This window comes from Psammomys obesus, unplaced genomic scaffold, assembly GCF_907164565.1.
Source record: "Psammomys obesus unplaced genomic scaffold, mPsaObe1.curated_primary_1811, whole genome shotgun sequence".
Taxonomy (NCBI): Eukaryota; Metazoa; Chordata; class Mammalia; order Rodentia; family Muridae; genus Psammomys; species Psammomys obesus.
Window position 1 is genome coordinate 33,780,470 of NW_026585797.1, and position 13,886 is coordinate 33,794,355.

At 38.2% G+C, this 13,886-nt stretch overlaps 1 protein-coding gene across 2 annotated transcripts in view; it reads left to right on the top strand.

Annotated features, from left to right (window-relative positions):
* The first annotated feature begins 900 nt into the window (after positions 1 to 900).
* Positions 901 to 13,886, top strand: part of Zup1 (zinc finger containing ubiquitin peptidase 1) — a 28,462-nt gene continuing 15,476 nt past the window's right edge. Inside the window, exons 1-4 of one of the 2 annotated variants that reach the window (XM_055599455.1) lie at positions 901 to 1,011; positions 2,604 to 3,173; positions 8,421 to 8,531; positions 9,190 to 9,311. In XM_055599455.1, the coding sequence (XP_055455430.1) occupies positions 969 to 1,011; positions 2,604 to 3,173; positions 8,421 to 8,531; positions 9,190 to 9,311 (846 nt within the window). In that variant the 5' untranslated portion in view covers positions 901 to 968. Of the gene's footprint in view, positions 1,012 to 1,589; positions 1,678 to 2,603; positions 3,174 to 8,420; positions 8,532 to 9,189; positions 9,312 to 13,886 lie in introns of those variants that run through there. The other variant, XM_055599456.1, reaches the window with a different exon arrangement.

A 13,886-nucleotide genomic window follows, 5' to 3' on the forward strand; every position in this document is an offset into this window, starting at 1 on the left:
TACAATAAGAGTAGGCACAAACTCTCATATCAAGTCTGGGCAAGCCAGCTCAGTAGGAGGAAAATGGTCCTAAAAGTAGGCAAACAAATCAGAGACACCCCATGCCACTGCACTGGAAGCCTTGCCTGATTACAGAAGAAGGCCAGTTGATGGTGGAAATCTGGAGGATGAGTTTTAGCTACCTCTAGATGTTTTGACATTCCACAAAGTTCTCTTTTATTCAGTCTTTCAAATTCTTTTCCAGAAATGTTCTGCTTTCTGAACATTTTTATACCCCTGGGGAATTGACTGTTTTAGTTGGACTCACAGTTAATTGATGACTACTAATCTGCTCATTTTCTAGCTTGAGATGATCTGTAAGACCATCGTGCTTACAATGTTTTCAAATCTTTTACTTTCGTATAGTAGATTGAGAAGCGAATATATGTATTTGCTCTACGTACCAGATTCAAACATACCCCCATCATTTAAAAATACTATACTTATCAGATTATGTCATCCTCTTATTTGAATGCTCCAGTAGCTTCCTCAAAGATCAATGCCCCAGACAGGGGTAGAGACAGGGATTCAGAGACTAATGACAGGAAACAGAGAATTTCGTAACCTTGACAACGGAACCTTTCTTAATTAACCTGCATAATTTAGAGCCTAGGCAATATGTAAATAAAAACACGTGTCTGCCTTACTCAGATGGATTTCAAAAATCTCAGAACCTAGATGCTCTTTTAGCAAATCTCTCGTGGAAACTGTGACGGGGGCATGGGAGGGACCTTGATGCCCTGTTGCCCCAGGGAAAGACGCAAAAACAAAGAAACAAACAAACAAAAAACAAAGCAACAACCGCAACAACAACAACAACAAAAAACCCTCACAAGTCCCAGAATGCATCACAACTCAGACCGATATGCAGCGAGGCATGCTGGGATCGCTCCTCTTCCCAGCCATTGAGGAAGGAAGGGCTGTTGTGAATGCGGTACTGCGGAGTGCTCTCGACGGCCGGGTTCTCTTTCGGTTAGCGGTGGGGCAGGGGACCGGGAGGCCCGCGGCGCTCAGGCGGGCTGTGTAGGGCGGTGGCGGGCGGTGGTTGGCTCCCGCGGTGGGAAGGGGCGGCGGTCCAGCCATGGGGTCTCAGTGTGCAGGCCGGCTGTGGGTGGCGGCATGTCCGGGTCTCTGTGTCCCACCGGTGGGACGTTGGTGCCGCAGAACTCTGTCAGATTCAGGCCTTCCCACCGCGTACCCAGGGGCTACCCCTTCGCCAGCCTTGGCCTATCTCACTTCCAGGGTATCCTTAATCTGCTTGTGTCCCCGGCCCCTGGAAGATACGAAACTGGACAACTTCATTCAAGAATAAGGAACTTATTTTCTCTGGGGAAAATAAGTTTCACTTTGTTTCACTGGGGAGAAACGAAAAAAGGAAAAATGAGAGATTTTGTAAAGCTGAATTTAGATGAAGGGAATAGTTGCCCTCTGATTTCTTTTCTATTAAATACGTGGCAGCTGAATGATAGTGATTGCTTAAAAATTTTATTTTTTAATAACATCTTTGTATTAGTAGTCAGTATTCCATTACCGCATCGTTTGATCGTTAATTCGTTTGATAGTGAAACTTCAGAGGGATGAGCTGTTAGCTAACATAATGAAACCAGCGTCTATAACCCAGCTTCCTAGACACTTGGAGTAAGTGCTGTTTTCCTACAGCACCTTCTCAGCTTTTACCTTTGCTCTCTTACGTGTATGTTTGCCTTCCATCATTATCTGTCTGTAGTAACCGATCTAGGGGTTCCAAGTATGTAAAACGATATCAGTAGTGTTAAGTTTGACACATGTAAAGCTCTGAAGTGAACTAAGGTGCATTTACCTCTCCCCACCCATTATACTACATGCAAGTAAATATGTTTATCAATAGTAGACTTCTGTTTTACCTTATCTTACATGGACAACTTATTAAATATACTTTTTTTTCTGTTCCTTGGACCAAACACTGGAATTTTGTTTTTCGAGATGGAGGCTCACTGTGAACTCACTTTGCAGACCAGGTTGGCTTTCAGCTCACACAGATACATCTGGCCTCTGCCTCAGAAGTGCTGGGATTAAAGGGTTGCAACACCATGCCTTGTTGAAATGTTTTATCCATAATTTTATTCTTTTTATTACCTCTGATATCTTGACATTCAGGTACAGGTTGGATATACTTTATTTAAAATATTTAGGAATACAAGACCAAACATAAAATTTACTTGTATCATGTATATCTTGTATTTTCACCTGTATTTATATTTTCAGTGTGCCTCTGTTTTGACTGTCATCCATCACATGAGATTAGGCGCATATCCACTTGTGACACCATGTCAGAGCTCAGAAGTTTTGCCTTTTGCAGCATTTGGAGTTAGGCTTTTCGGGTCAGAGATGCTTAATCTGTATTTAGGTTTTGTTGGGACTTAGAAATTAAGTGTGTATATTTAAGGAATGATAACTACATTGAATATTTCTTTGCCAAAGCTAATACAGCTCTAAATACTCCAAAGAAGAGTCCCAAATCATTTTATGAAGTGTGTGTTTCTTTAGCTCTAACTATTCAACTTTTAATTTTGTTTTATTTGTAGGTCTATGTCCCACTATGCTTTCCTGTGACATATGTGGTGAGACAGTAACCTCAGAACCAGATATGAAGGCTCACCTAATTATTCACATGGAAAATGAAGTTATCTGTCCATTTTGCAAGTTGTCAGGTATAAATTATGATGAAATGTGTTTTCATATTGAAACTGCTCATTTTGAGCAGAATACACCAGAAAGAAACTTTGAGAAACTAAATGCAGTACAGTATGAAAATTCAGACAGCAAGACCACCACTGTGCAGAGTACAGTGGAAGTTAATTCAAGTATTCATTTGGCTTGTGCATCTAATTTTCCAAAAAATGCAACTCAAAGCCTTGCTACAGATGGGAATTTAAAACATGAAGCTTTTTATACAGAGAATATAACTGAATTTAAAAAGTACTTGAAGAGCAAGGAAAAGCAGTCTGGATTATCTGAGGTTCAAGGATCAATGTATGAAACAACATATAGCCCTCCTGAATGTCCATTTTGTGGAAAAATAGAGGAATGTAGTCAAGAAATGGAAACTCACATGAAAACAAAGCACGCCAGTCTTTTAGAAGCTCCATTAGAAGGTAAAGTGTTCAATTTGTTTAAATTGTTATAAAAGCAGTCTAGTTTAATATGTGGTATCCTAAAAGTTGCTTGTTACTCCTTAAAAATGTGTGTTTAAGATTCAATTTATGTTCATAATATTGTTCACTTGCTATCATGCAATGTAAGAATACGGGAAAAATTTTGATATGGTTCTAAAATGCTTCAGCTAAATTAAGAGCAAATTTGGAAACTTACTAATTCTCAGAGAATGTTTGTATTCCCACCAACCCACAACATCTGGGCAGTCCTAGGGTCTGACTTTTTGTTAATAAATTCTCGTTTACACTCAGTTGTAGTAATTACAGAACATACTGATACTGAGCTTTTTGGATTTTTTGAGGCTCTATCTTGGGCCATGTTTCATGAGTCTTTGAAAAACGTGTTCTGCTTTCTTGAGTATCATTCACTGTCACTTAGATCCTGTTTATGTTCACATCTGTTTCCAGTGTTTATTTTCTATCTGGTGGGTTTTTGAAAAGAAATTGTTGTAATTCTCCTTTATAATTGTAACTTTGTATATTTTTCCTTTTAGCTCTTTCAGGTTTGTTTTAACTTTTATGTGCATGAGTGTTGCCTTGTTTCCATACTTAACATGTAAGGATACTATATGCATGTGTGTCTGCTGCCCAGGGAGGCCAGAACTTGAATTACTGAACTGAACCTGCAAGAGCAGCAAGTGCTGAGCCATCTTGGCAGCTTCTTGTGTTCTGAAACTGTTGTTAGCTACATAGGTTTAAGATATTAAGTCATTTTCTTATTGTTAAGCTTTAAGAGCCTTTCATATACTTTGGTTTGTTGTTATTTGTTTTTCATACAGGGTCTCTGTGTAGCCTTGACTGGCCTGGAAATCCCTTTGTAGACCAGGCTGGCTTCAAACTCAATGAGATACACCTGCCGCTGCCTCTAGAGTGCTGTTACTAAAGGTGTGTGTCCCCACACATGTCTAGATATGTCTTTAATCAGGTTAAGTACTTTGCAAATATTTTTTATTTTAATTATTTTTTACAAAATAAATATTTTAATTTTAATGAAATTCAGCTTAATTTTTTCTTTATGGATCTATGGTTGTATTTGAAAACTCACTGCCACTTTCTAAAAGTTTTTTAGAGTTTTGTATTTTGCACTAAGTACTATGACTTCTTTGAATTAACTTTTGCAAAAAAATTATAAATAGCCTTGAAAAAGGCTTAAAATCAGTGTATATTCTTTTTAAATACATTTTCATGGTTATCAATATTTCTAGTTGATTTTTGCTCTTGAAATGTGTATGTTACTTTTTTGTATTCTTGTGTGTGTGTGTGTGTGTGTGTGTGTGTGTGTGTGTGTGTTTTAACCTTGGCTATACTGCACTTGCTTTGTAGACCAGGCTGGTCTTGAACTCACAGTGATCCACTTGCCTCTGCCTCCCTGGGTGCTGGGATTACGGGTGTGTACCACAGAGCCCAGCTCTTTTATGCATTCTTTATATTCTTTTATATATTTACATTTTTAATATTCGTATCCATCTATCTGTTAAGATGTCTTAGTCTGTAGCTTTGAAAATACATTCTCAGTAGTATTCCTTGACTTAAGTTATTGTTCACCACTATTGCTTATCCTTTAATTTTTGTAGGGTTTACATTTTATTTGTGTTTGCTTTCCATATAGTGCCTACAGTGATTTTTTTTTTTACTCTCAAATAATAAAGTATCTACTTATGTTTTTCTTTCATAGACTTCTGTTTTGTTTGAATTATGTATGTTGTGTGTGCTAGTGTATATTGTGAGAATTTGGAATCTAAAAAGTATTGAGTCAGAATACTTTCTAAGTTATTGTATCTGTGTGAATTAGTTTTTGGTCTTCCAACTCCTACTTAGCTCTTCTTTACTACTTATCTATTTTAATAACTATAATTTTGTAACATCATTAATATCAGAGAGGACAATTCTTTGACCTATTTATTTTCTTAGACATTCTCATAATATTTTATCATTGGTGTGTGTGTCTGTGTTTGTGCAGGTGTGCATGGAGTCCAGAGAGGGAACCAGAGTTATAACTGGTTGCGAGCCCACTGATGTAGTTGCTGGTGACCAACCCTCTGGTCTTCTTGAAGGGCAGCAAGTGCTCCTAACTGCCAAGATAGCTCTCTAATCCTTCATTATTCTTTATTTTTGCTTAATTTTTAGGACCATTTTGTTAAATTTCCATGAGATTTTGGTTGAACTTTTGTTTGATATTAAGTAATAGTCCATTTTCACATTCATTCAGGTTATCATTTTTGTCCCTCCATAAAGATTTCTCACATTTTTCATTGTGAGAAATGAAAATGAAAAAAGTTCTTTTATTTAACAACTTTTGCAGATTTATAGAAGCATTATCAATCTTCACATATAGTTAAAGTTTTAAATCTTATTCGACTCTTAATTTTGATGGATGACTATTGATGTAGCTCAATAGTCTAAGTAGATGATTCATTACCCACTCCACAGGGAAACTGTATGAACTAATATAGGAACTACCACTGATGAAGATAGCTGATACTTCTCTGTTGGTACACTGATTCTCAGCTAATAAGTATGGCTTTGAATGGTTGTCATTAGTAGAGCAGCTGGGTCAATTTAAATGAGAGATGAATGATAGTGCCTGTGTATATATTTTATATAGCAGATTTTAGTGAGGCCAATGATTGGAGTGGAAGAACCAAAAGTGGTGAGGTAGAAGGATAGATAAGTACAAGAGGGGAGTTTGAATAGACTTCAGAGGTGATGTTGATAAAGCAAGGATGTAATTACGCTGTTGGGTGGCTAAATTGAAGTAAAAGAAAAGATAGCAGGGGTGGAGGTGGGGGTAGTTGTGGTGAAGATAAGGACCCATTCCTGTTCATATTGAGGTTAAGAGATAGGACAAGATATTTGTCCAGGTGCTGACATTTTCAGTAAATGAAAGTAAGTACCTAGTATTTAAGAAAAGATTAGCTACTCAAGTTTAGTTTATAGTTTGATAGTCTGGAGACAGACTAGTAAAGCAGAGGAGCTTTTGATGAAGGAGAAACAGTGATTTGAAAGAGAGTGAAGGGGACATATTTTCTATTTCTAGGGCCATGCAGTACGATGTAGGAATCCTTTCTGTGTAAATGGGGCCAACCATAACCTATTAATATGAGAAGTGAATATCCAGAGGAAACTTTGGATTCATTGCAGCTGACTGGTGGCGTGCTCGGATTTTTGGGGTTTGAAGCAGGAAGAGATGGAGATGAGAAAGGGTGATAGCTTGCATTAGCATAGTGAAATGAATGTCCATAGTTAAGACTGAAGACACAGGACTCTGGCTACTAAGTGATTGATAGTATTGGTGCTTATGTCAGCCTTGGTTGAGTCCCTGAACTAGAGATGGCCAGCCTGTGGGATGAAGACTTCTGGCAGCAAAGGAGAGTATAGACTGATGTGAGTGAGGAATGTGAGTTAATGTCAAGTCTGATTAATTCAGACCGGAAGTAATGAAGGGTTAGTTTGTTGTAGTGTAATGATCAGACGGATGAGCAAAGAGTTCTGAGCCTTGGCTCAGAAACCTCTTACACTATCCAGCTTTGCTTATGGAAGCCGCGTATATCTCAGTACTGTTTTGGAACATGTTTGGAAAGATGCAGTTCCCTGCTGAATCGCCTGCCTCAGCTTCCCAAATAAATTCTGAGTTTGTAGGCATGTGTCAACAGAGTCTAGGTTTGTGGATTCTGGACTACTTTTCTTGGCATAAGACTTCCTATTGTGTTTTTTTTTTAATGCTTTATTTATTTATTTATTTTTATTAATTACACTTTATTCATTTTGTATCCCCCCATAAGCCCCTCCCTCCTCCCCTCCCCATCCCACCCTCCCTCCCCTTTCTGCATGCATACCACTCCCCAAGTCCACTGATAGGGAAGGTTCTCCTCTTCTTTCTGATCTTAGTCTATCAGTTCTCATCAAAAGTGGCTGCATTGTCCTCTACTGTGGCCTGGTAAGGCTGCTCCCCCCTCAGGGGGAAGTGATCAACGAGCAGGCCAATCAGATTATGTCAGAGGCAGTCCCTCTTCCCATTACTATGGAACCCACTTGGACATCTGTTACCAAAATTTTCTGTAATTTCCTTTTTCAGTTTCTTCATCATGGCATTTTTGCATCTGTGTCAGACCAGGCCTTCCATGCATAACATGCTTAATGCTTTCTCTTTGTATACATATATAATTACGAGCCCTTCTAGACCTGTTATCACTAGGCTTTAAGATTGCTGGGCTTGCCTACTGGAGTCATCTCTCTAATCTGTTCCCACGAAGGCAGCAGGCAGTGTGACTTAAGAGCTGAGCTTTGTGCTGGGCACTTGAGTTCAGTATCCGCCCACTTTGCATGGTAAATACTGTAAATTTAGTACTCAAACCCTCTATCTAGATTTGTAGTCACTTAGTTTTGGTTTTCCTTTCTACTTTGCTTGTTTCAACCACAGATGTGAATGTTTTTTTTTTTTTGTTTTTGTTTTTGTTTTTTTATGGTGTAGTAAGAGATCTGTTCTATTACTGTACTGTACAGTATTATTGTACTACATGTCTACTCATTTTGTATCTAGAAGCTGAAAAGTAGTTATTTTATTTACTTTTTAAAATTACATACATTAACCCATTGTGCGTTACTCACATCTCTGCATACTCTATCTCATCAACAAAAATTTAATTCTTGGAGATTAGTTGTTACCATCTAGTATATTTATCCATGACTGACATAAGCACCAATAGTGTTCAGAAAATACTCTAAAATTAATACATATTAATTTTTAATAATTATTTTAGAATTACATATATTTGTTTTGTGCCTGTTGTATTTTTGCCATAGCACTTGTGGAGGTCAGGGGATGACATTTGGGAGTCCGTTGCCTTCTTCACCATGTGGACCCCAGATATCAAGCTCAGGTCATCAGGCTTGATGGCTAACACCGTTTTCTACTGTTTGCTTATATATTTATTTATTTATTATATAGCTTTGGCTGGCCTGGAAATTAATGTGTGGACCACGCTGGCTTTAACTCACAGAAATCTGATTGCCTCTGCCTCCTCCTGAGTGCCACAATTAAAAGTATGCACTGCTTTGCTTGGTGACATGTTTAGTGCTAACTACAAGAACATTTTACTCATGTGGTAAAGTTGATAGTCCTTGGCATGGGGTGAAAAGTCTAAAAATTCTGCAAATTAAACTAGCCTACTTTTGTCTCTAATACAGACTGTCATCAACCACTCTATGACTGTCCCATGTGTGGGCTTGTCTGTACAAATTACCATATTCTCCAAGAGCATGTGGACTTGCATTTAGAAGAAAGCTGCTTTCAACAAGGTATGTTTATGTCTAAGAGTATTTTAATTTTTGCTTCCTAAAATATACATCTTCCTTTTAGGTTAATGATACAATAGATAGAGTCATATTGTTTAAAAGTAAATGTGTTCTTTAAATAATTCTCATGTAGCTGAGTAGGGCCATGTTCACCCAGAATATGAGTCGGTCTCTCCTTCCCAATCTCCCTCTCTTTCTCCCCCCCAACCATATGTGTATGTGTATGGTGTTTCTGTCATGTCCTCAGTCCTGTTTTACTGCAGAACAGTGAAAAGTAGGGAAAAAAAGCTAGTATACAGAAGCCACAGACTAGAGTATCTAAGTTTCCTGGGGTCCCAGGGAGAGAAGAAGCAAAGCTTTATGATGTAAACTGTTCAACTTGTTTGGGTAAAAACTGTAACTGTAATGAAATAGTTGGAGGTTGTGAATGTATATTTTGTATTTTTTATTACTTTCTCTTTTTTTATATTTCTTTCAAAAAAGAATATTCATTAGTTGTGTTCAGAGGCCTCAATGAGAAGTGTCACTTAACCTTTCACATTTTGTTTTCTTAGCAGATAATACTCCAAAAAGTTGCAAGGATGCTCAAGTTAGCTAGTTAACAAGGAATGCTTGTTACAGCCTAAGCACTGTGTGACTATTGGTTGTTACTCTCTAATAGGCATGGACAAAATCCAGTGTTCTAGTGATCGAGAATTAGCTCACCAGCTTCAACAAGAAGAAGACAGGAAGAGGAAATCTGAAGAATCAAGACAAGAACAGGAAGAATTTCAGAAGTTGCAGGTACAAAGATTAGTAACAGTTTTATTGAGTAGAGTTCTTATTTCCCAAATATGCTTTTGAGATATTTACATGGGTTTAGAGATGTGGTCTCACCATTAAAGGCTAAGGTTCATAGCCAAAAAGGTTTCTAACTAGTCTGTCCACATTATGTAAAAAATGTTTTTATCTGTGTACTTTTTAGTTTATTGAACACACACGCACACATACACACACTTAAAAGTAGCTATTCTTCAAAGCTGGAGAGACGGCTCAGTGGTTAAGAGTGCTTGCTGTTCTGACAGAGGACCTGAGTTCATTTTCCAATACATGCTTTAGGCAGTTTATAACTATTTATAATTCCAGTTCCAGGAGATCATATTATATCTTCTTACCTCCATAGTCTCACGTGCGCGCGCGCACACACACACACACACATACACACACGCAGACACGCACGCACGCACACAAACAGACACAGACATGCATGCACACAATAAAATAACCTTTTTTGAGCACATTCTGTTTTGTTTTGTTTTGTTTTGTTTTGTTTTGTTTTGTTTTGTTTTGTTTTGAAGACAGGGTTTCTCCGTGTAGTCTTAGCTGTCTTGGAATCACTCTGTAGACCAGGCTGCAGAGATCCACCTTCCTTTGCCTCCCAAGTGCTGGGATGAAAGGCATGCTCCACCATGCCTGGTTGTACTTTCTGTTTTTATTCAAATCTTGGTAAATGTATTATTTTATTGTTTTCTCATATATTACATCCTGATTGCAGTTTCTCTTCCCTCTCCTCTCTTCCATCTCTCCCCACTACTTTCCTTGTCCCCCACGTCTACTCCATCTCTGCCCACCCTCAGAAAAGAACAAGCCTCCCAGGGATATCAACTGAACATGTCATAACACGCTGCAGTAAGACCAGGCACATACTGTCACATCAAGGGTGGACATGACAACCCAGTAGGAGGAAAAGGATCCCATAAGTAGGCAGAAGAGTCAGGGACAGCCCTTGCTCCTATTTTTAGGATTCCCACAAGAATAGCAAGCCACTTTGCTATAACATTTATGCAGAGGATCTAGGTCAGACCCATGCAGGCTCCCTAATCTCTGCAAGCTCCCATGGGTCCTGGTCAGTTGACTCTATGGGCCATGATCTCATATTATCCCAGAGTAACCATTCTTGACTTTGTGTGGTGGCACATCTCTTTGGTCCTAGCACTAGAGAGACAAAGGAAGGTAAATATCTTAAGATTGAGGCTAACCCATCTCAAAAAAGAAAGAAAGAAAGAAAGAAAGAAAGAAAGAAAGAAAGAAAGAAAGAACCAGCTCAAATTTGGAATAATCATTTTAGAGAAATTATGAGAAAGTCTTCACAGTAACCCAAAGGGTTTGCTGTTTTATTTTTTGTTTTGATTTTCTTTCCTACCTTTAAGTGAAGAATGAAAATAAAAGTATTTAGTGATTTGCCCTGTGTTAGACAACTATTAGGTGGTAAAGTGCACATGTAAAGCTATGCAAATGATGGACAGCTGGGGAAACTGTCCTGAGAAGCTGCCTGTCTGTTTACTTAAAACTTATTTTTTTATTGTGTATCTCTCATTAATCTTAAATTCCCTCACAATTTCAGACAGTATTTTAATGAATGTTCAAAGGCTGATGTTTTATGATGTTTGAGGCACATTTTCCTTATGTGAATGTATTGGAATAAACTAGCAGCAACTGAGTTTTTGTAATACATTAAAATTTTTAATTTATTTTTTTCTTTTTAATTTCTAACATGTGGACTATTGTTATTTGAACTGGTAATACTTTGTAGAATTTTAAAATGTCATTTGTGTTATAGGATAGTATAAATATGAAGGGTTTATGAATGAGTAGATCTGAAAATGTTCCCAGATTTACATAGATCTGACAGCCTTTAATATTGATATTATACATTTAGTTATCTTCTGTTTTCTTCTCAAACATCTTATACAGGACAATTTTCCCTGAAATGTCTTTTGGAAGATCTAATTTAGGATTTCTCCCCAACACACATGCACAATTCATTGGTTATTTATTTGCAAAATATTTTTCATATCAGAATTCAGATGCAACCATAATAGTCTATAGAAACAACTTTAAGGGAGAAATGATTTTTGGACTCATAGTTTCAAGTCATCATGGTGAAAAACACATGGAGAAGCCATTCATATTATGGTGGACCAGGAAATTGACGGTATAACAAGAATGGCCCTGCTTAGTCCTGGCCTCTTTTTGCCAGGGAGGTAACCTTCCCACAGGTTCCACAGCCTTCCAAGAGAGCACCTTGGTCTGGGCCCCGTGGTTTCATGTTCAAAATCTAACACCATAAAAATGTACAAAGGCTTTTGAATATTGACAATACAGACAGTCCCTAACATTTAAAGAGGTTTTTTATTGTGTTGGTTGCTTGTTGCTGTGATCAGATACTTGACAGGAAACAACATACAGTTTGCATGGTAAGGAAGGCATGGCAGGAGAAATGGGAGGTGGCTGGTTACACTGTACCCAGTTAAGGCAGCAACAAATGCTTACATGTCTCAGTTTGTCCTTTTTTCAGTCTGGAGCCCCAACCCACGAGATGGCACAGTGCACATTCAAAGTGGTCTTCCACTTCAATTATCCAAATCTATAATCCCCAATGTTTGTTTCCATGGTAACTTTTATTATCTGTATGTGTGTTTGTGTTCCTGTGCTCAATGCCATAGAGTGTATGTGGAAATCAGAGAACAAATTTGGGCAATCTCCTTCCCCTATGCGTTTCAGAGATCTAATTCAGGTCATTGGCTTTGCCTGGCAAACACTTTTACACATTGGGTCATTCGACCAGTTCTCCATACTGATTCTAAATCCCATCAAATTGGTAGTCAAAATGAACCATTGCAACTCTATCATTTGTCAATCTGACATCCAGACACATTTTTGTTTGTTTGTTTTGTTTTTTTTCCAAGACAGGATTTCTTCTTGTAGTTCTGGCTGTACCAGAACATGCTTTGTAGACCAGACTGGCCCCAGACTCAAGAGATCTGCCTGTCTTTGACTTCTGAGTGCTGGGATTAAAGGTGTATGCCATGAGTACCCAGCAGACACATCCTTTTAAAACAATCTTCCACTTGTCTCCACAGACTCATGGACACATGTATTCCGTCTAATTTCAAAAGTCCCCATAGTCTTTAATAGTTTTAGCACTGTTCAAAAGTTTAAGTGCAGAATCTCTTCTGACATGCAGGCACCATCTTAACTATAAATTAAATTCTTATAACATCAAAAAATGTTTCAAGCAATCTCATAATGTACAGTATGTTCTCTATGACTTAAAAGGATCTCATAGTCTTTAATAAAGTACTGTTCAAAAGTCTAAGTGCAGAGTCTCTTGTGAGGTTTAAATAGTCTCTTTAACTGTCAGCCTCTATAATATTACAAAACAAGTTTCATGCTTCTACCATACGATAGTGCAGACTGGGTATTCCGATTCCAAAAAGGAAGAATGGCGACTTAACAAAAGAAATATCAGACCAGTGCAAAACTTAATGTGGCAGAGCAAGCTCCAAATCCTGCAGTTCCATGTTAGTCATCTAGAACTCATGATGGAATCACTGGACTCCAGAGGGCTTGCGTTGTCCTGCCTTTTCATATCTGCTGCCTATAGCAAAAATAGCCTTTCTTTTGGACCATTTCTCTCTGCGCCTACAGTTTTCCTCAGTAGATGTCCTGTGGTTCTGTCATGTCCAGCATCCTAGGATCTCTATTAGAACTTAAGTTTTACCTTCACAGCTTTACCACTCTTGGGGCTTCCTTGCTGGGACTCTGCTGTTTAAGAACCTTGCCACACATTCATGGCCTCACTGGTTCTTTAGAACCGTGATATTAAAATCAAATGAGTCTTCCATCTTTCATGCCTGCAAGATCATTACCACTTTGACAACACTCAACTACTTCTGCTGTCTTAGGATGGAGCTCTGCCTTTTGGACCACAGTTGCATTTAACCTGTGTGCCAGCCATGGGAAAATACTTTCTACATGATAGTTTTTGACTAGGGAACCCTTCTTAGTTTAGGCCCTCTCCTAATAAATAAATTGTTTTGTTTTGTTTTTTCATTAGATGGAGCCTTTAGTGGATGGAATTAAGCTTCCATTCCTGTTATCTCAGTGCACAGTGCCCATTTTCTCTCTTAATGTGTTTATCTCTTTTATAGTTATCTCAGATACTGGGAAGAGACACCGTACAAAGGCAACTCTTACAATGAAAAGAATATAATTGGGGCCTTGCTTAGAGTTTCAGAGGGCTAGTCTATTACCATTATGGTGGGGAGTATGACAGCAGGCAGGAAGGTATGGTGCTGAGAGCACCTTGGTCTATATAGGCAGCAGACAGAGGGAAAGAGCCTGGGTCTGGGCTGGGCTTTTGAAACCACAAAGCAAGTGACATAACTTAAACAAAGCTATAACTACTCCAACAAGACCCTACCTCCTCATTCTTCTCAAATGGTTCCATTAACTGGGGACCAAATCTTGAAACATATGTGCTTGTAGGGGCCATTCTCATATATATATATGTATATATATATATATATATATATA